General features: G+C 35.7%; 1 protein-coding gene and 1 pseudogene across 1 annotated transcript; both read right to left on the bottom strand.

Annotated features, from left to right (window-relative positions):
• Positions 1–1,971: 1,971 nt before the first annotated feature.
• On the bottom strand, positions 1,972–24,623 carry LOC124958972 (olfactory receptor 2D3-like). Its single transcript, XM_047517594.1, is given in 3 exon segments — positions 1,972–2,724; positions 2,726–2,908; positions 24,538–24,623. Coding segments are annotated over 2 exon segments (924 nt in total). The 5' UTR covers positions 2,897–2,908; positions 24,538–24,623.
• Positions 10,896–25,540, bottom strand: part of LOC124959515 (interferon-induced very large GTPase 1-like) — a 30,204-nt pseudogene continuing 15,559 nt past the window's right edge.

The raw sequence follows: 25,540 nt of genomic DNA, 5'->3' as shown, positions 1-25,540 counted from the left end.
ATAGAAAATATTGAAGACATTGACAAATTTCTAGAGACATATGACCTACCTAAACTGAATTAGGAGGTCATACATGATTTAAACAGAAGAATTTCAAGTAATGAAATAGAAAATACCATTAAAAGCCTACCAGTTAAGAAAAACCCAGGACTAGACAGATTCTTACCCAAGTTCACAAGACCTTCAAAGAAGAATTAACAGCAATACTCCTCAAATTATTCCATGAAATAGAAAAGAAAAGAACACTTCCAAACTCATTCTATGAGGCTAATATTACCCTGATACCAAAACCAAACAAAGACACATCAAGGAAAGAAAAATTCAGACCAATATCCCTGATGAACATAGATGCAAAAATTCTCAATAAAATTCTGGAAAATTGCATATAAAGACATATTGAAAAGATAGTGCACCACAATCAAAGGGGGTTCATCCCTGTAATGCAAGGTTGGTTCAACATATGAAAAACAATAAATGTATTTTCATCATATCAAAAGACTTAAAACAAGAATCATATGATCATCTCTTATCTATGTCTCTCTCTATATATTTCACTACTCCTATGGTATGCTATAGGGTCAGTCACCTTCATTTTAATAAAACCACACAGACATTTGGTTTTCTATTTTCAATTTTTGGCACACATTTTGATATTTATTAAATGCTCCTTGCATTTATTTCAGTTCACATCTAAATTCATTTCTCCTACTCATCACTTATTCTTAAATGCCAACTTTATCAGTAATAGGAAAGTTTATTTATGGAACAACAACAGTAGCTGGGCATTTTACTGCAGTGGTAACAGAGACATCAATAAAACAGTCAGAGGCCTTACTGCCACGGAGTTCATACTCTCATAGAGGATTCAGACTTAAGCACATAATTACACATCTCATATATGTTCAGAGGCAACCTATTGCTTTAAAAGGTAGTGTTTTTATTGTACTATGAATTAGCTGAGTATTGTTTTAAATAGAAATTCCTCAGGTCAACTTCCCCTCCTCATTCTCTACTGAGGTATACTATTTTTAACAAGCAACCCAGGAATCAACTTAATCATGCCATGCAAACTCTGGTCTACATTTTTAAGTTCAATTGTATTACCAATGTATAATACACACAACCTCCTCTTCTTAGCTTATTCTCATTTTCTAGCACTATTCTCATAAATCTTCAAACTTTCAGTCTTTTTTTTATCTTTTTTATCTTTTTTTTTTTTTCATGATTAGCTGCTTGGCAGCTTCTCTTTCTTTAGTATCAAATCCAAGGTACTTTTCAGGCTAGTTCTTTTAATTTTCAACCTCCTGTATGTTTACTCTATACAAACTCTTTAAAAAATTCTACCACTCATTATTCATTAAATGCACTCTTTTCAATTTCAGAAATTATTAAACTTAAAATTGAGAAATACACCAAAGTATAACATCACCTTTTATGTCTATATACCAAGTTGCATAAGTGTGTCTGGGATATGTAAGACAGGGTCAAAAGCAAATAAGAATGAGGGAAATTACTCCATTGCCAGAAACCTCTCTCATATTTGTGATAGCTTGTTACTTTTGTTTATCAATTCTTTGCTTATGCTTTGACATATAACCATATGCCTACTTGTTTTAATTTCCCTTTCCTTATTTACTTTTATGGCCTATTTTATGACTATTCACTTCTCTCTTCCTTCCTTTCCTTTCTTCTTTTCTTCCTTTATCTTTAATTACCTCCCCTATTTTATTTTTTATCCCTCCCCTTTCACTAATTTTATAAAATGTAAATTTTTTAAATGTAATTTCTTTCCTGTCTACCAAGGTAGTTTACGTTGAGTAGGAAATATATCAACTTTGAGAAGATATATAGGAAAACAGAAGGGGGAAAAAAGAAATAATGGGATGAAAGTGGGAAAATTTTCAAGAAAATCTTTTCTTTCCACATCCCTAAAATGGTCATCATGATCCAAGATCTCCACCTCCAAAAAGATTATTTTCCAGTTACTTTCCGGAGAGCCCCTTTGACATCCTTGTTCCTCAGGCTATAAATTATAGGGTTCAGCATTGGTGTCACTACGGAGTAGAACACTGAGATCATCTTATCTCGCTCCTTAGTGGCCTTGGAATTTGGCCGCATGTAGGTAGATATTCCAGACCCATAGAAGAGGACAACAACCATGAGATGGGAACCACAGGTAGAGAAGACCTTGAGCCTCCCCTCTCCAGAATGCATCTGGACCACAGTGCAGATAATGTTCCCGTAGGAGACTAGGATGAGGGAGACAGGGGCTAGGAGGATCACCACGCCCATTGCAAAGATGGCCATTTCCGTGCTATGAGAGTCTGCTGAGGCCAGTTTCAGGAGAGCAGGAGGTTCACAGAAAAAGTGGTTAATGATATTGTTTCCTCGGTAGGGAAGTCGCAATGTGAATGTGCTGTCTACCAGGGACACAAATGCTCCACTGGCCCATGACACCACAGCCAGCCTGACGCATGTCCAGTGCGTCATGATGGTGGAATAGTGCAGGGGCTTGCACACGGCCACGTAGCGATCATAGGACATCACCGCCAGAAGAGCGCACTCTGTACACCCAGTCAGAAGCAGAACGATGATCTGTATTGAGCACCCAGCAAAGGAAATGGTTTTCCTCCTCACCAGGAAGTGGACGAGCACCTGGGGCACAGTGGTAGTAGAGAAACAGAGATCAGCAAAGGACAGGTTTCTAAGGAAGAAGTACATAGGGAGTGTGGAGTCTGGAGTCAATGTGAATGAGCACCACCATCAGCAGGTTTCCCAGCACTGTCAGCAGGTAGATGAGGAGAAAGAGGAGGAAGAGCAGGACTTGGGTGTGTGGGTCCTGTGAGAGGCCCAGGAAGACAAACTCTGTCACAGAGGTTTGGTTCTCCTCTCCCATGAATGTTTGTCCCTGTTTGTAGAACGGCATCAAGAAAAGAAGTGCATTAGTTATTTCAGAAAATCTGAATAACTTAGATATTTTATTAGCATCCAAAATTTGATTCTTGATTTATGACTTTATGCATAGTTTCCTTATGCCAGAAGTCTGGTTTTCTTTTTCCTTCACTTTAACCATTGAAAGTCATTTCTATTTTTCCTCCCCTTGAATCTTTTAGTAGCACCAGTTCAAAGAATCATTCTCTTTGCTGCACACCAACCCACAAATGGACCACCTGTTAGAAGACAATAGTAATGCTGAAAGTGCAAACTTTCTTCTAAGTAGGTTTAGGCAGACAACACATGATATGACTTTAAACGATTTAGTTTTTATGCTGTGAACTACCTGTTATCATATGTGAAGGCTGATATTTTTCATCATATTATAAAATGGTCATAAAGAATCATCCTGATCAATTAAAAAAAAAAGAAGTCAAAGGATGATATAGTATTCGTGATCCTGTTCTTTGCCCATGTTCATTTGTTTTCAATATAAAGAGCGTTCTTTGCTATAATCTTTCTATAGATTATCTTTAAAAATACAATAAGTATTTCTCAGTGTTTTATACACATTGGAAAGGGAAACTCTTAGCAGTACAAAGGGAAACTTTACCCATGAAAGGGTACTTACAAACATCATGTACTGAATAACCCCATTATAAATGATTGTTTATGCTCATCAAAACCTGTTCTACATGTGCTGTTTCATTTTCTAACTTCTGATACAAAACAATCAGTTTACTTACAACATGTCAACTTTTTATCATGCCAATAGAAACAGAAACAATTTTGAATTCAGTTTTAAATAACTTTACCAGTACTACTAACTTAAAGAAAATTAATTCAGCATGTTATTTGGTATAATGGGAAAAATCCATAAAAGCATTCACCCTAAGGATTTGTCAATCAGATAATGATAGTTTGTTAAAGATTTGAGAATCAATCAATAGTAAGTTACTACTGGTTTATCTATTATCTGATTTATTTAGATGTGACTTTAGATCCTTTTATGCCAAAAAGAAACTGACATGAGAACATGACCATCTGAGATCTACTATCAGTGTGCCTCTGTGGTGCAGAAGTGTTAGGAACCCCTATTTAATCATCTTTAATAGCTAAAATGTTTAATACTTATTGGGACTTAAATATTTTTTTCTAATAAAAATTTAGATTAAAAACTATCTGCCTTTTTGTTTCTCTAAGCCAAAAAAGAGAGAAAAGTTATAGTTTTATAAATTCTTCTATACTCTAACATCATCTTCTCTGTACCAAGTATCTAGGGTTATTAAAAAAAGATCTATACTTTTTAAAAGTTTTTCATTGGTAAATCAAGTAACTGAAACTGAAGATCTATCCAAGTCAGTAAGTCAAAGATAAATGACCAAAAAATTGATGTTTTACAAAAAACCCAAACAATGGCCTAAACTCATTAATTGATTTTTGTTTTAATTTTCCAAAGGTCTGCTTACTCCCTCATTTGGTTTTGCCAACTTCAAAAGAAGAAAATATCATTTTTCAGGCATGGATAAATTTAGACACCCCCAAACATATCTGAAGAGTAGTTCACAGTAGTTTTCTAAAACGAGATTAAATGGATCTATTACTGATCTAACTTAAGTTAAAAGAGCGTTTTTTAAAGTTGAATATATGTTAAATTTTAAAACAATTTTCTTTTAAAATTTAGTGGTCTCCCTTCAAAGGTAAAATAAAACAATGCTCTTGACATTTTCAGTGTCCTTTCGAAATGCTATAAAACTAATAAGATGTTTATTAACAGAGATAACAACTTTCTCTTTATTTGATGTAAAAATTACAGTTTGGTTTCCAGGAGAAATCCAAACTGTGCTTTATATCTTATTACTTCTTACTTCTGACTGATAAAGCACTGATAGTTGCAAATAAGTTGTATGGAATTGGGGGGAAAAAAGAGGGTTCTTTGGAATATGAGTAAAAATAGCTTTTTGATCATCGCATTCAGTAGCACCTTTAATTATCCCTAATCTACACATTTTCATCTCCCTTTGTACAATGTCCTTTGGCAATAATAACACTCATTATTATCTAGAGGGCATTTCCTGCTGCCAATCATTATCAATGGTGTCTTTGGAATCCATATAAGAAGTGGGTATTGCTCCCTTTGTACAGAAGACGAGATGCAGAAGCGTTTCCAGCCAGTGTCTGTGAGCACTTCTCACTCCTGTACCTGCAGTTCGTTTCTTCCTTAAAGCTGCTGCACAGGTTGAAGTTTTGCACGGTTCTGCCTCATACCCACTGCTTGAAGACACGCAGCCATTCCCTTTCCACTTCCAGGGTTAGGACTAATCTTCAGGGCAGAGTTACCAGTAGATATAGAACTAACAGTCAAGCATACCTCAACAGTGATTTTCAACATTTTGATGGGTCTTGCCCAACAAGCAATAGAAAGTATTAAGGGAACAAATATGTAGAAAAGTGACAAACATTATTTGCAGGTAAATTAATTGTATCTCTTTAAAAAAAACATCAGAGCCAATTCTAGCCCATGGAAACTGGTCAGAAATGCTTTCTGATACAAGCTGGACCATTATATTCCTGTGCTATTATATACCTGTGCTATTATATTCCTGTGCTATTATATTCCTGTGCTATTATATACCTGTGCTATTATATTCCTGTGCTATTATATACCCAAAATTACCAAATTAAAATTATGATAAGATTTCTTCAAAAAAAGAACAATTGCTAACCTTAGCAAGATATACACTTCAAAATTTTTCAAGAGTTATTTGAAAAAATCTATGGAATACAATATCTGAATAAATGAATAGTATATTGATTTTATGGAAAGAATCATAAGGTCTTTTAAAGAAATTCACTGCAATTCCAAGCAAGTTTACAGAGGATTTTTGTGAGGAAATTTAGCACACTTCTTCAAAATTGTACCTGGATGAGTATTTTGTGATTTTGTATAAAAATAAAGAAGGGAGTGAAAGCATATCCTGCCTGACATAAAATATATTGTCAACTTCCCCTAAATAATGTAATGTGTAATGATCAGGCATGAAGTGTTTGACTGACGTATTATAGTATATAATACATTCTAGTGTATATAAAAATTGTAGGACAAAGGTGGCATCTTAAATAACTGCATTACTAACAAAATGCATAGGATAGTTACTTATTCATTTTAAAATTATATATATTCATATTTTAAAATTATATATGTGCATATTTATGTACACATATAATATAAATATAAAAATTTACCTCACATATATTAATGATCTATTTTCATTTGTCTTTTGGTGGAAATTTAGATTGGTATAGCTATTGGGGACAAAATTATGAAAGTTTCTAAAATTAAAAATAGAACTACCCTATGGCCTGGAATTCCCTTTTCAGGGTAAATACCCAAAGGAAATGAAATTATCACCTTGTAAAGATATTTGCATTTCCATGTTGATTGCAGCATTATTCACAATAGCCAAAATATGAAAGCAACCTAAATGTCTGTCCATGGTGAATGGATAAAGAAATTGTGTTTGTGTATGTGTGTGTGTGTGTGTGTGTATAAAGTGGAATACTAGTGAGCACAAAAGAGAGTGTGATCTTGCCATTTATCATATTGTGGATGAGACCAGTCTCACAGACAGGCTAAGTGAGGTAGGAAAGATAAAGAAACAAAAATATTGGCGCAATCTCACTTATATGTGGAATCTAGAAAGAAAAATCCAAATACGCACACACATAGAAAATAATGCAGTGGATACCAATGTTCGGAGTGAGCAGTGGTTTGGAAATGGGTAGAAGTAGTTTAGAGGATAAAAAGGGGCAGATGTGTAGGATAAGCAAGTCTAGAGATCTAATGGGCAACACAAAGACCACAGGTGATAAAATTGTACTATATTTGGTTCCACAATCTGGCTATTGTGAATTGAGCAGCTATGAACATTGATGTGGCTGCATCACTGTAGTATGCTGATTTTAAGTCCTTTGGGACTCATGCTAGGTTAATAGAATTTAGTAACTCGGCACAAAAACATTACAAAACAAAAGGGTAACTATGTGAGATGATGCATATGTTAATTTGCTTCACATTTTTACTATTCTTTTTTCCTAAACTTTTTATTTGTTCTAGTTATACATGACAGTAGGATGCATTTATGCATTTTAATAAATCATACATAAATTGAGTATAATTTCTCATATTTCTGATTGTACATATTATAGGGTCACATTAGTCATACATATATGTACATGAGGTAATAATATCTATTTCACTCTATTATCCTTTCTACCCCTCTACCCCTTCCCCTCTCTTCACTTCCCACTACCTAATCTAAAGTAACTCTAGTCTTCCTTAGTGCCTCCACCCCTATTGTGAATTAGCCTCTGCATATCAGAGAAAACATTCGGCTTTTGGTTATTGGGGTTGGCTTATTTCGCTTTGTATGATATTCTCCAATTCCATCCATTTACCAGCAAATGCCATAATTTCATTCTTTAAACTGAGGATGTGGGGGAAAAAGATACACTCATATATTACTGATGAGAATGCAAATTGGCGCAACCATATGAAAGCAATATGGAGATTCCTCAGAAAACTTGGAATGGAACCACCATTTGACCCAGCTTGGTTTATACTCAAAGGACTTAAAATTAGTACACTACAGTAACATAGCCACTTCAATGATTATAGTAGTCAGTTCAACTCACATTTTTACTGTTCTTATGTATCTGATAACATCATGTTGTACATCTTAAATATATACAACAGTTATTTTAAAAAGTTAAAATTTCTATGAATTTAGGTAGCCTGACTTTCCATCATTCATTCATTCTTTCTCTCTTTCTCTTTCTCCCTCCCTCTCCCTCATTTTCCATCCAATTCTTGAGTGATAAAAGATAACATAAAACAAAAGTTTCATTAAGGAAAATGCTAACAAACTTGAAAATTTAAAGATACCAAATCAGATTTGTATATAGTTGGTGCCACAAACAAAATAAAAATATAAATATAGTATGTCTGGAAAAAATGTTTGCAAAAATTCTAACAGAGATTCTTATTATTCCTAAAATATGAAAGTCTCTTAAAATCAGCTATGCAAACATGATCCATTAGAAAATTATGCAAAAACTTAGATGCTAGGTCACAAACATAGGTAAAACAGAGCAAAAAAAAAACATAAAACAAAAACATACTTATTAAAACAACAAATAAGATACCATATTTGTCTTTTTGGTAAAATTGAAAATGATACAAGTTCCAAGTTTGATGGTAGCAAGATGAATGTAATGGATTGTTAAATGAAAATGAAACCATCAAATTTCATACATGATGTATAGTTTGAATCTTTTACATGAAGTATGAATGCATGTGCATGCTTGCATATTTATGTGTATTTTCAATATGTATCTGTTTTATAGCACTTCTCCTGCAGTGTGAGTCCACTGACCATGAACGGCTGTCAGTTGTACAGAGCAGCACAGCTCGCTGAATAGCAGGGCCTCTAAGGCTGTGCTGCTCGGTTTGAGTCCTGGCTTGTTCAGTTGATGTGTGACCAATTACTTAGCTTTTCTGTGCCTTGCTTTTATTCAACTGTAAAATGGTAATACGAATTACACATATCTAATGCTTCTGTGTAAGTATTCAACAAAATATAAGGCATTTGAAGAATGTAGGAAACACATAAGGCTAGCTCACAATATTATGTAAAATCTCAATTTAATGATGGAATCATGATCTCGATTCTAATATTATCACAAGATTAGAAAGGACAAAGCTAGTAACACATGGATCCTGTGTATGGGGAAGATTATTATATTATTCTCATTAATTATTTCTACCATTTGCATTCTTTTATGCTTTGGTCTTCTGTTGGGGCTGGAACTGTGTGGCTAGTACAACTGAAAGCCAAGCTCAAACGTGATAAGGAAGAATAAAAGTCTTCCAAGTATATGTAATGAAGGGCAAAGGCAAGCTTAGGTTAGATTTAATCAGGCTATTCTCTCCATTTTTTAAATTGATTTTTTTAAAATTATGGCTCAAATATATAAAATATGGAGGCTAATACAACAAAATTTCAAGTATCTATCAATGAGATTGCAATGTAATAATCAATTTTGATCAATTGATCTTTTAATTTATTACAGTGTGATTGAAATTAATAAATCTACTTTAAGTTATATAAAACACCTTTTTAATGGAAACAAGCAAGTTAACACTGTCATGTAAATGAAATTAGAACCTAATCTTCCCTCAAAGTTAAAAATAAAAAATAAAAATATGTAAGAAGCCCTGGGAAAACTATTTTCTTGCCATAGCAGAATAGTCTGTATACATGACTAATCAATTCATTGAAAATATTCTTTTTAAGTCATTACCCAGAAGTGGAATTCTAGTGGGAATAGGCTAATTGCTGAGGACTTTCTTTTTATACTTATGTGTTTTACTTACTTTATTTTACAATTTAATCTGCATTTCTAAGTAAAAAAGAAACTAAAACTTACTTTAAATAAATATATGAAGAGATTTTAATATAGACAATATAAACATTAACAGTGAGATGATTTTAAAATAGGGCAAAAACAGACAAATCAGGATCAGAATATAAATCAGAATCAGTAGAGACTGCCTAAAAATTAATTATATGCCAAAGATAGTTCCAATAAATTCACATTATTCAATAATCCCACTTGGACAATACAGCAAAGAGTGCCAAATAAAATTTGTCTACACAGCATTATAAAGAAAACATTCCAGAGAGATTCAGGATGTGTATGCATGCATTACAATTGACACACATATGTATATAGCCTTAAACATTTAAAAAATAAGGTGATTATTGACTGACTTCATAAGGTAGATTTCTGAACCTGACAACAAAGGTACACATGGCAAAAGGAAACATCTGTTACTTTGGCTCAAAATATTTTAAGTATATACACATTAACAATATAAAATTTGAACAACAAAATGGAGAAATAACCATAACATACATAATGAATTAAGAATTAATATCTTTAGCATGGAAAATATGATGATAAATTCATAAGGAAATATAAGATAAATATTACAATAAAATAAATATAAACACAAACTGATAATTCATAATAACTTTCAATCTCAGTACAATTTAGCAAAGCCAATTGAATTTAGAATGCTTTTTTGCTCATCAGAGTAATATGATGTATTAAAATTTATAATGGGGCAACAAGTTCTTGTACCACTGAAAATAAAATCTGCATGAGGGTTATGGTTGTCAATCTATAGAAAATGCATTAAAATGAGGAGTATACTTTGATAAGGTAAATTCAATCTTAATATTTTCTAATAGGAAACAATAGTTTGTCAAAAACAATATAGGCAAAATTATTCAATATGCATGTTTATTGTAATGTTAACTGTAATTATTCAGCATAGATTTAAAAAAAAACACAAAGCAGAATGAGGGGAAGGAAGGGGGAGGGAATAGGAAGACAGTAGAATGAATCTGGCATATCTTTCCTATGTTCATATGTGCATAAACTACCAGTGAAACTCCACATCACATACAACACAAGAATGGGATCCTAAGCAGAATAGTTGTACTCCAGGTATGTATAATATATCAAAATACACTCTACTGTCATTTGTATCTAAAAAGAACATACTAAAAAAGAAATATTAAAAAAACAAATATCATTAAATACAGAAAGTCCAAAAGATGGAATAAGGTAGTCACTAAAAATGTCAAATCTTCTAAAACATTAAAAATGTTTGCAGGTTATTTAAGATAAAAATGTGGTTTATAAAAATATTTTACACTGTTATTCTCATTTTAACATTTGTCTTTCTAAGTTGTGTATGTATATTTTTCTGAGTGTTGAAATAAGTGACTTTCTCTTTTCATCTTTATTTAACTTTATAGTTTCCAAGTGCTTTAAGACAAAAACATAGTGTTTGCAATCTGAAAATAAATAATTTTTCACCAGATCCTTTATCATCTGGACCTTACTTCTTTACTGTGAACTCTTCCCACCAACTTTACAAACATCCTTTCCTAAAGCTGCTACTCACCGATAAGCCTCGCGTTTGCCTTTGTAAGCATAATCTCATCTAACCTTCAGAAGATGCTACTCTCTGTCCATTCTATCTAATTAATAAAACTGAGTCATAGGGTGATAAAGGAAGATTTACAGGTTCAAAGCAGGCATTGGAACCCAGGTACCCAGATCCAGGTCACATTCTCTTGACCACTACCCCATATTGCCTCTTTTTTCAAAGCCTGATAATATTGAAGTAATAATTGGTGGAAAAGCAAAGCAAGAGTGAAATCAAGTAGACTTTCATGTTGTTGTACACTAGTATAGACACTAGCTGCCTTTCTTGATGTTTATTTTTGTTGTTTTCTTGCGTTTACTTTTACCTAATTACATTATCAAACATTCTCAGTATTTCTTACTTTAAAGAGAAAAAACAGCACAACTTACCACAGGCAAGAGTTGGAAGCAACCCCAATGTACACTTCTGGATGAAAGGGTAAACAAACTTGGTATGCTCATACAATGGAATATTATTTAGCCCTAAAAAGAAGGAAATCCTGTGGTATGCTGCATCATGGATGAATCTTGAGACTGTTATGCTAAGTGAAACAAACCAGTCACAAGGAGACAAATACTATATGATTCTTATGATATGCAACTCATAGAAACAGAAAATTCTGTGGTGGTGTCCAGCAGCTATAGAGCAAGGAAAATATAGGGTTTTGTTCAATGGGCATAGAATTTGTTTTACAAGATGAAAAAGTAATAGAGATCTGTCAGACAATGTAAATACAGGTAAAATACTACTGGACCATATACTTAAAATGGTAAAGATGATAAATATGACTGTTTTCACATTTTTTAAAAATAATTATTTTTGTCTAAAAATAGTAAATCTGTACAACTTCCATTTATCCTATTATTCCTTGTATCCATTATCTAATTTTTGTTTGCTTTATTGCTGAATTTATCTAGCATCTATTCAGCAGTTACTGCTTCTGTTTTACATCATACCACTAACTCCTCAAATCATTTCATCCTCATTTTTATTTCTATGAGTGTATTGTAACAATTTCACCAAACAAAGATATTTTATCATTTCACATCCTCTTCAATTTCTTTGGTATGTGGTGTAATTTAACTATAAATATATCTTTGAACCTCTTACGGCTTTTGTTCTTATATTCTGCTATATCATAATCATGTTCCCTAAAACCTATCTCCAAGATGATACTTTTATTTTTTTATTATTATCTATATCCCATGTAGACAAATCACAAAAGAAAGCAAATGATACTATTAGAAAATGATGAGTCCTTAACTCAGCTGCTTATTTTAAACAGCTTGATGGAGGTAAAATTGACATATTTCTCCTTTCCCTCAGCTTCACAACATTATTTTAATTATTTTCCAATCTTTAAATGTTCTGTCTTCCACCAATATCCACAACATAAATACTTAAACCTCTTTCCTTGCCTTCTATGTCAACCTCAGTCAAAATACTGTTAGTTCTGAACTTCACAGTCATTCACAGGAATGTTTTGGTCCCTTTGGCTTTAACCATCATCAAATGTCTATAGTCAACTTCAATAGAACCACTTTCTAACACTTTTAGTCCTTCTACAAGCCAGATTTGACCTTTATTTTCATAATGTCCAGAAAAAAATTTGTGCATACCTGCTTTTGTGCAGTTGTTACATTATCCTCTAGTTATTAGTTTACATGTGTCTGATCTGGGTTTCTGCTTCATGTGCAACATGATATTTATTTCTATCTTCTGTATTTCAATATCACCTCTCACATAGTAGGGGTTTAATATAGTTAGTTTAATGAATGAAGAGACTCATGCCAACATCCTAACATAACACATTCAGTCCTTCAAGAGAAATGAGAGAAGAGGGAGCTGTGTGGACCCTCATATATTGAGCATTGACTTCAGGATGGCAAGGTCTTGACTTAGCAGCCAACAGAATTCATCACCAGGTTAACAACCTCAGGGACTCACTACCAGCCTTGTCTCCATGGAGGAGGGTGAGTTCAATTCTCTTAAGCACAGGGAAGGTGGCTGCTTACATGCATGGGCAGCCTGCTGTGTCCACCCAGGGAAGTCTGAACTCAACAAGTCCCTGCCTGTGTCTGCAAGACAGGAGGCTCAGATGCTAGCCTGGTTCTATCAGTTCCCACTGCCCAAACACAAGTGGCTAAAGAGAATGAGGGAGGAAACCCTGAAGGGGGTGCACTGAGACAGCAAGAGGCAGAGGAGAATCTCTAGATTAGCCTTTTGTGCTAAAGGAGAGGCAGTGTATGTTCACAGCCCTTGCAGTCACTCTGGTGTCCTCTGTCAAAAACTTAACCATCCGCAGGGGAGTTGCAGAACAGGATTCATGAGGAGCATCTACTATCTGTAGAAGCCAGTTTGGAAGGGAGAAAGAAGAGTGAAGAAAGCCCTCTTCTCCATGAAGATAATCAAGGTTCAGACTACTTATAAAGGATGAAACCCACTCCCTGAGCATCTTATCTACTCTCTCCTGGAGCACTAGGCAGGGGTAAGCCCAGGAAGTGAGTACAGTGGCAAAGAGAAGTAGCAAACAAAGAAAGATGCAGATTCTGCAGCTTGCTGATTCTTGTGCTAATAGGCAACCTCCATTGCAGTTTCCCAAATATGCTGAGGTTGGGAAATCATCTTACCTTGTTCCAATGCAAGGAATACTATTTTATTATAGGACACAATCCCAAATCACTAAGGAACCAGCCTGGAGGATCTTCTTGAAGGAAGTCTTCAAACCTGAGGTCCTGAGAGCAGTTATACTCAGGGAATTCCCTGGAGTGATCACTGCCATTAACTTTCTTACCCTTTCCACAATAAGAGATCCCCAGGGCATGTAAAAATAATAATCTGAAACTGAAATACCTGATTTTCATCTGATGTCAAGTACTGCATTGATATTCCTTTAACCACCCTAAGGCCCTCTGGGGTTTCAGGTCTTTGAATTTTAAAGTACTGTTTTCAATAATGATGATGCTGAAAAGTCAGCCAAATATGCGTTCAGTCTTCCCTCAGTATGTCTAGGGGATTCATTTCAGGACTCCTGCAGATACCAAAATCCTTGGATATTCAGGTCCCCTATATAAAGTAGAGTAGCATTTACATATAAGCTATAAGCATCCCTCTATGTATTTAAAATCATCTCCAGATTACTCAAAATGCCCAAGACACTATTCCCATGTTTAGTGGATGATTGAATAATTGGTTACAGAAAGTCTGGATAAAAAGGACCAATTATATATTCTTCATCATGTGGATGATATCCTCCAAACTAAGAGGTATGAGAGGATTCAAAACCTTTGTCTGTATTTGAACTCAAAATGTTCTAATTGCATTCTACTTCTAGGGGAAAAACACACTAGAGGTACATGGTACAGTCCCAGATGTCCTTACTGTTTCAATGAGGGCTTTTCTGTGGCTATTGAAATACAGAAGGATAATGTGAGAGCAGAGTCAGCACACAACACAAGCCCATATAAACAAATCCAAAGATAATTCTTGAGTTACTCATCCAACTCCTCACCTTTACTTCTTCCCCATCAACTGCAGATTTCATTGGCCAGACTTGCAAGGATATTTCAATCTTCTATTTTTTCACCTTGGACATCCTCTCTATTCACCTGTCTTGTCATCTCCTCTACCTCACTATTGCCACAACCCTAACTCTGACCCTCATCTCTTACCTGGGCTACAGGTCTAGCTCCCTGATGGATTTTCTTACTTCCAAGATTGTCCTTTTACCATGTATTCTTCACACAACCCTCAAAGTGATTTTTCAAAACACATCAAGGGTGACTTTCTATGGAACACAAAGCAAATTAGTCACCTTGTCAGGAATTCTATCACTATTCTTAAGGGTTGAACTGTGTCAACCAGAAATATATGTCCACATGGAAACTCTGAATGTGACCTCCTTGGAATAAGGTCTTTCCAGTTGTAATAAGGTGATCTGAGATAGCATCATCCTAGATAGGGGTGGGTCCCCAATCCAATGAAAAGTATCTTTATAAAATTAGAGGAAGAGAGACATGGAAGGAAGGTCATGTGAAGGCAATGGCAGAGATTGGAGTCAATGCTACCACAGCCAAAGACCCCTACAACCCACTAGAAGCCATGAGCCTTGGAAGAAGAAAGACTTTCCCTCTAGATCCTGTGGAATAAACTTGGCTGCCTCTGTTTGTCATTTCCCACCTGCCCACAGAGCAGTGATCCCAGAATCTGGAACTGAGTTATTATTTCTTAAAAACAGACAAACATCTTGAGTTTTCCTTGGTGTGATATTTATGTTTACCAGTCTTTAGACACTCCTGGTTCCTTTTAATAAAAGAGAGGGCAGAATACTGAGGGCTGAAGTGTACCAAATTGTTTCTAGCAATAGGAAAGTTAACAGATAGGTGGGTTTGAATGCTTAAGAATGATTTCAGATAAACAATGAAATTGAATTATTTCAACAGTTTTTTTTTCTGTGTGCCCTTTCTTATACTGTAATGACACAAGTACTCAATTCTGATTAATTTTCTCATGCCATATTTGATTTGTCAACTATATATTGTTATAATCTATCTATTGATCTAAAATGCTGCTTTATTACAAAAGGGAGAAGGCTGGGGATATGAACTGAAATTGAATTCCATGCTTGTGTGATTTTGTCAGGATAAACCCAACTACTATGTTGAACTATAATACTCTAATAAAAAATAAAGAAATATCAATAATATATATTAATTTATAATTTAATTATATTAATAGACTTTGGACTGATAGATCTATGTTTTATAAGTTCTTTGGTTGAACTTTCTTGTTTACCCAATATTTAGAAATGGTTCAGTGCCTGATGACAGCAGGATGCTGAATTCACCAAGTGCGTATTTCTTTGTACAGGATCATGTTAGTTCATGTTATCTAAAAATACTACACAAAATGGGGGGCATGCATGGTGAATCCATCATTGCACATTTGATCTCCCATTCCACACACAATACATTCAACACAGAGAATGAACAGCATGGGATATTAAGGGCAAGCCAGGGACAGCGAGGCAGAGCAGCCAGAAGTCAGTGTGGCAAACTTCAATTTCATCAGGACTTTCTCGTTTTCTCTGCCCCATGCCACCCTTTAACTGCTGTTTGTACATTTGTTAAGAAAACTTCACAAAGTGAGAGGTGAACTCCAAGTGTACACTACCTCCGGGAAAAGAATGAAGTGCTTCTTTACCTTTCCACTTGTGAAAGGAGGATTTGCCAAGATGAGCAGCACTCCTCTCCACTTACCAAGATTACCCACAAAGGGAATCTTCCCCACAAAGGGAGTCCTTCTCCATGACAGAAAGGCAGGAGAAGTCAGTGTCATATGTGTGAACCTTGGAAAGGAAGGACAACTAAGGGGATGCTTGTGCCATGAGACTTTCACCAGGAGAAATGGAGAACCATGGGGAAATGGCTAGCACAGGTGTGTCCACTGCTATGTTTACATGACTCACAGGCCCTGCAACCAGGATGGGAATTGGTAGGATTCCTGCATACCAAAGAAATATTGGGTCCATTCCACTTCATGCCTATAGTTAGGCACTCAGTTGAGTCTGGTAAATGAGACAACTGGATTTTCTTCTAAAGCAGGGACAGTGAGTAGCTGCAGGTGTTATCAGTAGTGCTTCTGCCCTGACATAGGATTATAGCAATGTTTAGAAAAAGCTAAAGGGACAACTCATCCCACAAAACGAACTCCAATATTTCCCCTGAGATGTCAACCATTCGGTTCCACTTCCCACAGATATCTTAATGGATAGTGGCAAAATCCAACGAAAAGAGGAGAGGAGACCATGTCTGGGGGAAGAGAAGCTGTGAAGTACTGGTGTCTTAGGGTTTTTTCACATGAAAGTTCTGGTATAGGAAGTTTGTTTCTCAATTCTGGTTCTTCAAGTCAGCAATTATCCCTAAAAGAGACATTGTGTGAGTTTAAAGTCTGTTGCTGGACCTTGTTATCTACATCACCAGTTCTCTCCAATTGTGGTTGAATTGCATATAACACTAGTTTGGACCTCTACAGATTTTTTTAATGATCCTACTATAAGAATTTCTTGGAACAAAAACCATTGACATTTTTCTCACAAAAAATTGGAATATCTAGTCTTTACAAATCTTCTGGAATTTCAAGATCCATGCTTGGCTATGGGTAATACTGGCATGAGATGAGTTTAGCAAGTAGCTGTACAGCTTATAGTCAAAGGAAATATCCCTGTATGAAAATGGATTGGTGCACCAATAAGGCCACATAACTGCAAACCTTGTTTGTTAGTTTTAAATACTTCCAATATAGTAGTCAATAAACTGTCACCATGCAAATGAACTCTGGTCAAAGAAAATAAAGGTTTAGCAAGACTTCAGTAGATAAACCTGGAAACATTCATAGATGTGTAAGAGGACCTGTATGCCTTGGGTACTGTCTCAGATTAGAGATCATTCAGAATAACAGCTGTTGAAACTGTTGAACTTTCTAATGTCTTCATACCCCTGATTATATACCAAAAGAAGGATACTGCCTCAAATAGGTTCTATCTTCTAAGTACCTTCTTTAATGCCTCCTTCACATCCTTGTTCCTTAGGCTATAAATGAATGGGTTCATCATGGAAGTAATGACTGAGTAGAACACTGAGATCACCTTATCCCCCTCATTCATTTTCTTTGAATTTGGCTGCATGTAAGTAAATATGGTTGACCCATAGAAGAAGATAACAATAATAAAATGGGAACCACAGGTAGAGAAGACCTTAAGCCTCCCTTCCCCTGACTGTATTTGGATCACAGTGGAGATAATATTGCAGTAAGAAAAGAATGAGAGAGGCAGGACCTAGGAGGATTACCACACCCATTGCAAAGATAACCATCTCAGCTTTGTAGGTTTCTTCTGAAGCCAGCTTCAAAAACGCAGGAGGCTCACAAAAATAATGAGTAATCATATTTGGCCCTTGGTATGGGAGACATAGAGTGAAACTGGTATCAAATAAAAACACAAATACCCCACTAACCCAGGACCCTATGTCTAGCAAAACACAAGGCCTCTGAGTCTTGATGGTGGAGTAGTGCAGCGTCTTGCAGACTGCCACATAGCGGTCATAGGACATCACTGCTGGAAGTGAACTTGTACTGCACCCCATTAATAGGAAGAAAAACATCCGAGTTGAGCATCCAGTAAATGAAATGGCCTTTCCTGTAACCAGGAAATGGGATAGCATCTTCAGAACAATTGTTGTAGGGAAACAGAGATCAGTAAATGACAGATTTTTTGAGGAGGAAGTACATTGGTGTATGAAACCGAGAGTCAATGTGAATTAGGAGTATAATGAGCAGGTTCCCAAGCATGGTTAGCAGGTAGATGAGGAGAAAAACCACAAACATCAGGATCTGGGTCTGATGATCTGGAGAAAGGCCCAGCAGGATGAATTCAGTCAGATAAGTTTTTTTTTTCCTCTGCCCATTGATAGGTATGCCTGTCTACAGATTAGCATCTATAGAATAATCAAACATTGATCATGGTGGAGTATCAAATCCAGTAAGTGAGGATCTCATTGAAAGAATAAATGCACTTGATTTTTTAAATTCCTGTAAATATATAAGACACTGGATTTCTAATTTCTTATTCCTATATTTCACCTGGAGCCCTTTGGTTGGTAGATACAGTTACACCAGCATTATGCCTTCTTAGTGATCCTTGCTGGGAGAGTACTAGGAATCACAGCCACAATTCAACAATTGTGTGGATAATACTAAGAAATATCTTCTTGGAAAATTACATGCTATTCATCTGAGCCAAAGAAAAAGTATGTATCATATATATTTGAAAAAAATAAAATAAAAGGAATTGACCCTCTAATAGAAAGTCCCAGTTATAGTTTACTTTCTAGTTTACTGATTATAGCACAGAATTTATATTTAATTTCATCACATAGCAGATTTCAATAATCAGCTTTTACATTTTCTTTCCACTGGATTATCTATCAACTTTTCAAGCAAAACAACAAAAACAAACAAAGGCAATTAAGATAAGTTTTTGTTGTGCTATAATCCACAGTCCTTGTCCTTTCCTAAATTCTTCATCTGATCAGAGACATGATCCTTGACTGTGCTGGTGGTTCTCAAGGGTGAGGCAGGAAGGGTCCTCTGTTGTGCAGTCAAAACCATAAAGAGGTGGCTAACCATAGGCAGCACCACACACTGTGGAGTCCTTCATGGAGAACAAATGCAACCACAACAACTGTCTGCATACTTGTAATGTCTTATGTGACGTAACACTGTGTGACATCATTGATGCTGTAGCGTCATTCAGAATGTCCAATCAGCTGGTTGGGTGCATTGGTAGGAAATCAGGCACTGGTCTGTTGCTCTGAAGTCAGTCAGACTATTCAAAGTCTGTATTTTGCTATACATGTGGAACAGAGAATATATGACTGGATCCTAGCTACTGGGTAAGCAAATCATGGAAAGAATTAGAGAAAGTAACAGATGACTGGGTCTCAGAGGTGTAGTGAGATCTCTGGGAAAGATTGAAGTATCGTTCTAGAATTGCCTTTCAGGATGAAGATGATTATAGCAGAAAGTCAGTACTTTCTTAAGGCAGAATCATCTTAACAAAGAGAAAAGTCCAAGACTTTAAACATATAAGTTTCCCCCACTCACACATAAGACCCTATGTCTAGCTGGAAGTACAGGGTAAGTATGAACAGAATCATTTTGATGGACCACTGCCTCATGAGCTGCCAAGGGTGACTTGATTTCAAGGCCACATTGTGGCAAACTTCTATTAAAGAATTTTCATCTCCATTGAATCTGAATTCAGTCTAGCCTAACTTACCAGAGGTCCTTGGCTTTGAGGGCATGAATGGACTCCTCCTCCACATGCAGGCAATGCCACACACATATTTACTCTTATTCCTAAGCACTGTTCATTCCATCTAAAGCACTGCAGGAAATTAGAAGAGCAGATGCTGGTCCAGCTAGGTGATCCTTGGAACAAAGAGATCCTGTGATAAGGAAAATCACAAGGTAACATCACCTGGGATGCTTACATAGATGAGATGGCAACATTGGCAGTCCTAAGTGAAAATAGGAAGAGACCCCAAGTTTGCAAGTCTTTTCTACTTCTCATTCTAACCCCAGAGGGAGTGTACTGATGCTGGGAGGACTCTGGTGCCGGTGCTTAAGTCCCCTCATGCTCCCAGGGGTGCTCACCAAACTCTGGCTCCCTCCCACTTCCCAGACAAAGGCGACCAGTGTCAGGAAACTCTCTTACATCTGAGGCAGAGCCCTACGAGTTTAGTCACATCAAGGAGAGAGAACAAGAAAGGTGAAAAAGGAAGAGAACACTAATGTTGAAAGGACTGAAAGGTCAGAGAATAGGGAAATTGTGGAGAGGCATAGCTAGTTTGAGGAAATGACACTTTTGTTTTCTTAGGACTTAGTACTTAAACTGACCCCCTCATGAAGAGCCCAGTAGCAAGATGTCTAGGGTTGAGGATTCTAGAGAAATTTGTATAAAAAAAAAAATTTCCTCTCCCAAATAGACTATGGGCTGTAAAAATGAGGATTTAGCCTTCTCTCAAGATATACCCAAGATTTCTGGTTTTCAAGAATCTTCTTTCAAAATCTTCCTCCTGGTCACTTCAACATCTTCCTCCTTCCCTGGAGCCTGGGGTGAGTTTGTTCTAGAGCAGAGGAACTAGGGAAGAGGGGATCTCACATGAAATACAGTAGCCATCCAGAGATCTAAGCTGTAGATGCACAGTTAACAGTCTTAGGGACATCCAACCTTCTCTCCTGACCTCTGGGCACAAAATGGATTTTGCAGTGGTTTCTATTCCAAACTCTTGCTGTGTTCTTTCCAGAAGAAAACAGTTATTTTTCAAGCACCAACAGTGAGCTGAATATTTTTCTAAGAGAAACTGTTTAAAGACTGAGGTCCTGAGAGGTGATATAAACAAGAGAGTCCTTGGGGTTCTCTTGGGAATACTCACTTTATTACCTCTTCACACAATGAGATACCTTGGGACATTTTGTTTTGTTTATTTGTGATCCTAAATTGAATTCTGCAAATCTCCTTTTATTTCTAACTCCTCCCTAAACAGTGGAAAAGTTTTGTATGCTCTGAGCATCAGAGGGACAGAAGAAATCACCTACACCCTCTCTCTGATTGGCAGCAGAATTGAGAGTATAAAGTATATGAGGGGGGCATCCTGGCATCCTTAAACTTAAACTGTCAGAGAAATGAAAATTTGCACCCTTCCCCAGTACTTTTCTAGTAAAATAGGCTTAAATTATTGTTTATTTGAGGATTTCATGGCCATGATTAAGTAACTTCAGCTAGTATTTTAAAACACGTCTAAGAAAATTTCTGTAAAGTTTAAATACTTGAGTCAATTTCTAGATGTAGGAATAGATCCATATTTTTCTAGGGTATACTAATTGATTTTTTTGTATGTTTTTTATTGCTTGGTTGTTACCAAAAATTGAACCACTGGACCACATCTCCAGCCCTTTTTTTTTTTTTTTTTTTTTTTTTTTTTTTTGTGAGATAGATAGAATCTCACCTTGTTTCTTAGGGCCTCTCTAGGTTGCTGAGGCTGGCTTTGAACTCACCATCTTCCTGCCTCAACCTCCCAAGCTGCTGGAATTACAGGCAAGCAGAACCATGCCTGGCTGGATATGCTATATTGAAATTGCTCAATGTTGTGCTCTTTTCATCAACATTTATTTCTATTTATACAAAACTTTTTATAATCCCTTATCATATATATTACTAAACTTTGCCCAACTACCTTTATTAAGACAATCAGTGAAATAATTATTTATAACTCATAATTGATACATTTTCTCATCAAGAGTATTTTAATTCTAAGTACTTAACTCTTTGGTCATTATTAGATATTTATACAGCATGTATAGGATTTAATAACTTGTCTGTTAAATTGAATGAGTATGAAAGAAAAAAATTTAAAGATCCTAGTGACTAGTCTTGAAAGGTATGATTATCTACCTGTCTTTTTGCTCTACCCTAAATGATCCTGCCACCAAAACTCCTCCAAAGACCTGGCCCTGTCCCCTGTCCCTGCCCACCAAAAAGGCCCACCAAAAGTAACTAACTCCCCCCAGGCCTGGCTCTAAGGTTGTATAAAAAGCCCAAAACCTCATGGTCCACAGCCATTTTACCCCTGAAAATGAGCCACATCAGCTGTTTGTCCGATTGACTCCAAAACTGAATAAAGGGAAGCTTGCTGACCGAGACCTGCTCCCTGCCTTGGTCATTTATGCGCCCTCGTGCTTACAAGGCTAAGGTCAAACAGAACTGAAATCACCTGCACTATCTTGGTCTACTCCTAAGGCAGTCGCTCTTACCGCATCCTGTACCACTTCCCAACGTATGACCCTGGTCCTGGGTAAGTTTCTATAGGGGAAGTTAACCTTGTTATGATCAGGCCAATAGGTCATGAAAGGATTTCTTTATCTTGACTCAAGAATAATGACAGATTAGATTAACCAAATCCAGAACATTAAAAATGTGAATAAAAATAGGTTTACTGGAAAAGAATTATTTATTTTTCTTTTTTTGTTCCATTACTTGGGATTGAACCTGGGTGCACTTTACTACTGAGCCACATCTCCAGGTTTTTTCTTTTTTTTTAAGTTGTAGGTGGATGTAATAACTTTTTTAAATGTGGTACTGAGGGTCACACCCAGTTCCCCACACATGCCAGAAAAGTGCTCTACCACTGAGCTACACCTGCAGCCCTTTTTTTTTTTTTTTTTTTTTTTTTTGAGACAGGGCTTCACTAGACTTTGGCCTCAAACGTGTGATTCATTTGCCTTCGCCTCTCTGGTACCTGGAATTACAGGCATGTGCCACTGTAACTGGGTGTTTTTTCATGTTATTGTTATTTAATTAAAGAAAGCTGAACTCATTCTAGGAAAAATCAGCAATGCATGTCCATCTCTGTTTGCAAATTCCCTTTTTTAAATAAGGACACCAGTCATATTGGGTTAGGACCAACACAATTTACTTCATTTTAACTACTACTTTTATTAAAGAACCTATTTCCATATGTTGCATTATGAAATACTAAAGGGTTTCACTATATCTTTTTTAGGGGGAGTGGCAGGCACAGTTCAATTCACAATAGGATCAAAAGCCTGACTATGAATGTATTTACCCAAAGTCAATATTTTAATAGTTTTAATGGAAGATGATTTTAAGATTTTGTCCTTATATATCTAAAAGTTTTCTGCAGTGAAAAGGAAAATTTACCTAAAGACAATTTTTAACCAATTTAGTCACCTGTGAAACTTCTTGCTACCCTTTTTTATACTTTGTCTATCATTTTTATTTTATCTATTTGCTTCTTGATTTGCTGGTTCACTGCCTGAAGTATGTGCAGGATAACCATTGCCTTTAGCTACCATTTTCTTTTCTTAAATTAATTATAGGTAATTTCATCTTTCCTTCTTGAATGCACTCTTCTCATTTAAATAAAGTAGCTTACTTATAACTGGAGTACAATATTAAATATGCAAAAAATTACAAAATGTAATTGTTTACAGTTTTTAATCTTGAATGGGAAAAATCTGGACCATGAACATTGTCAGTGCTACTATGTTCTCTATTTTATGTACATCAAACACTTTAAAATAAAATATCTAAAACATTAAAGTAAAAGAAGTATCCAAGGTAAACCCATAACAGTAAAAGGAGACCAAAATGTGCACTGTTACAGAGGCAGTAAGATGATTCCCTTAGTATTTTAAGTAGCTTTTAGTCACTGACCAAAATACCTGAAAGAACCTATTTAAAGGAGGGAAAATTTATTTGATGCTCACAGTTTCAGGTATCCCAGTTCATAGATGGTCAAGGTCATCACTCTAGGTCCAAGGTGAGGCAGCACATCCTGGGGGAAATGGCCAGTGGAGGAAAGCTGCTCAGCTCATAGCAGGGTCAGGAAGGAGAGAGGTAAGAGAGAAAGAGGCAAGAGGGAAGATGCCCTGCCAGGCCACACTCCAGGGTCCCACCTCCTCTAGCCACACCCCACCTGCCTCAGTTACCACCCAATCCCTTCAACCAGGGTGGGATGATTAGGTCACAGCTCTCCCAAGTCTATCACTTTACCTCTGAACATTTCCTGCATTTACCCAGAAGCTTTTGGGAGGACACCTCACAATCAAACCATGACACTTGGACATTCAGTTTATCAAGTAAATATAAAATACATAAGGACACAGAGAACATATATAACAAAAATATAAAAATAATATATGAACCTTTCTTTTCTTCCTTTTTTCCAATTTTATTGAAATAATTGGTATGCAAAAATAATACGTAATGCATAAAAATTTTATGAATGTGGCATATTTATGTACTTGTGTTACCAACGCCATAGTCAAGGTAATAAACACATTCATTACCTCCAAAAGTTGTCTTGTGTACCGTGTGTGTGTGTGTGTGTGTGTGTGTGTGTGTGTTAAGAACACTTTGCATAAGATCCACCCTCAACACATTTTTAAGTGCACAATACCTTATTGTTAAATATAGGCACAGCAGATCTTCAGAACTGAATCATCAGTATAACTATGACTTGATGCCAATTGAACAACATCCTGGATTCAGTCCCAGGTACCTAAAAGTAAAAAAAGTCAAATGACCTAGACCAGAAAAAGAATGTTAATTTCCAAGTATAGAACATAGTCGTTCTTACAAATGCCTCCAGGGCTGTTGAACTAAGGTAAAAAAGGATTTCTCATTAATAAATAACAATTGTATATATTTATGGGATACAATGTGAAGTTTTGATATATGTATACATTGCAGAATGACTGAAAGAGTCTAAGTAACTTATTACCTCAACTACTTATCATTTTTTGTTGTGAGACTATGATACAAAATTTTTTTTCAAAATAGCAGTAATTGTTCATTAGTGATTAATAAGATTTTCAGGCAAAAATACATGTGACAAAAATTTTCTCTTTTTTGACCAAAAAATTGGAATATTCTAAGGTTAGGGTAAAAATTAAACAATTTAAGACAAACCATCTTAGATTACTTATTGGGGCCCTGTGTGGATCATGGCTCAATAAGACTATATTTTGACTAAAGAAAAATGGTACTTTATCATTAGGAAAACACTAGGTTTGAGCTGAAAATAAGGAAAACCAGGAGAAACTAACAGATTTATAATAATTGGATATTATCATAGTTTGTAATGCATCTTACTCTATATAAAAGTAAAACAAAGCAATCCCATCTGGCATTACATAAAACCAAATGCTAAGTGGGAAGGAAATGTAAGGATAAAATAAATTAATAGTGCATAAATCAATGGCCTAATTAAAACATAAAGTATATTTTCCAAAGTGTTGAAACTATCATTCTTCAACTCTTAGCAGACTATATTTTACTAATTCACTCATCCAATATTTCTGTTGAGTCAGACAGAATCTCTCTTTTACTATTTTGTAACAGCCAAATTGAAGTTTTAACTACTTAACAGGATCTTGCATTCACCTTTTCAAAATCAAAAG

This window comes from Sciurus carolinensis, chromosome 11, assembly GCF_902686445.1.
Source record: "Sciurus carolinensis chromosome 11, mSciCar1.2, whole genome shotgun sequence".
In the NCBI taxonomy this organism is placed as follows: domain Eukaryota; kingdom Metazoa; phylum Chordata; class Mammalia; order Rodentia; family Sciuridae; genus Sciurus; species Sciurus carolinensis.
This window is presented reverse-complemented; position numbering and strand designations above follow the sequence as displayed.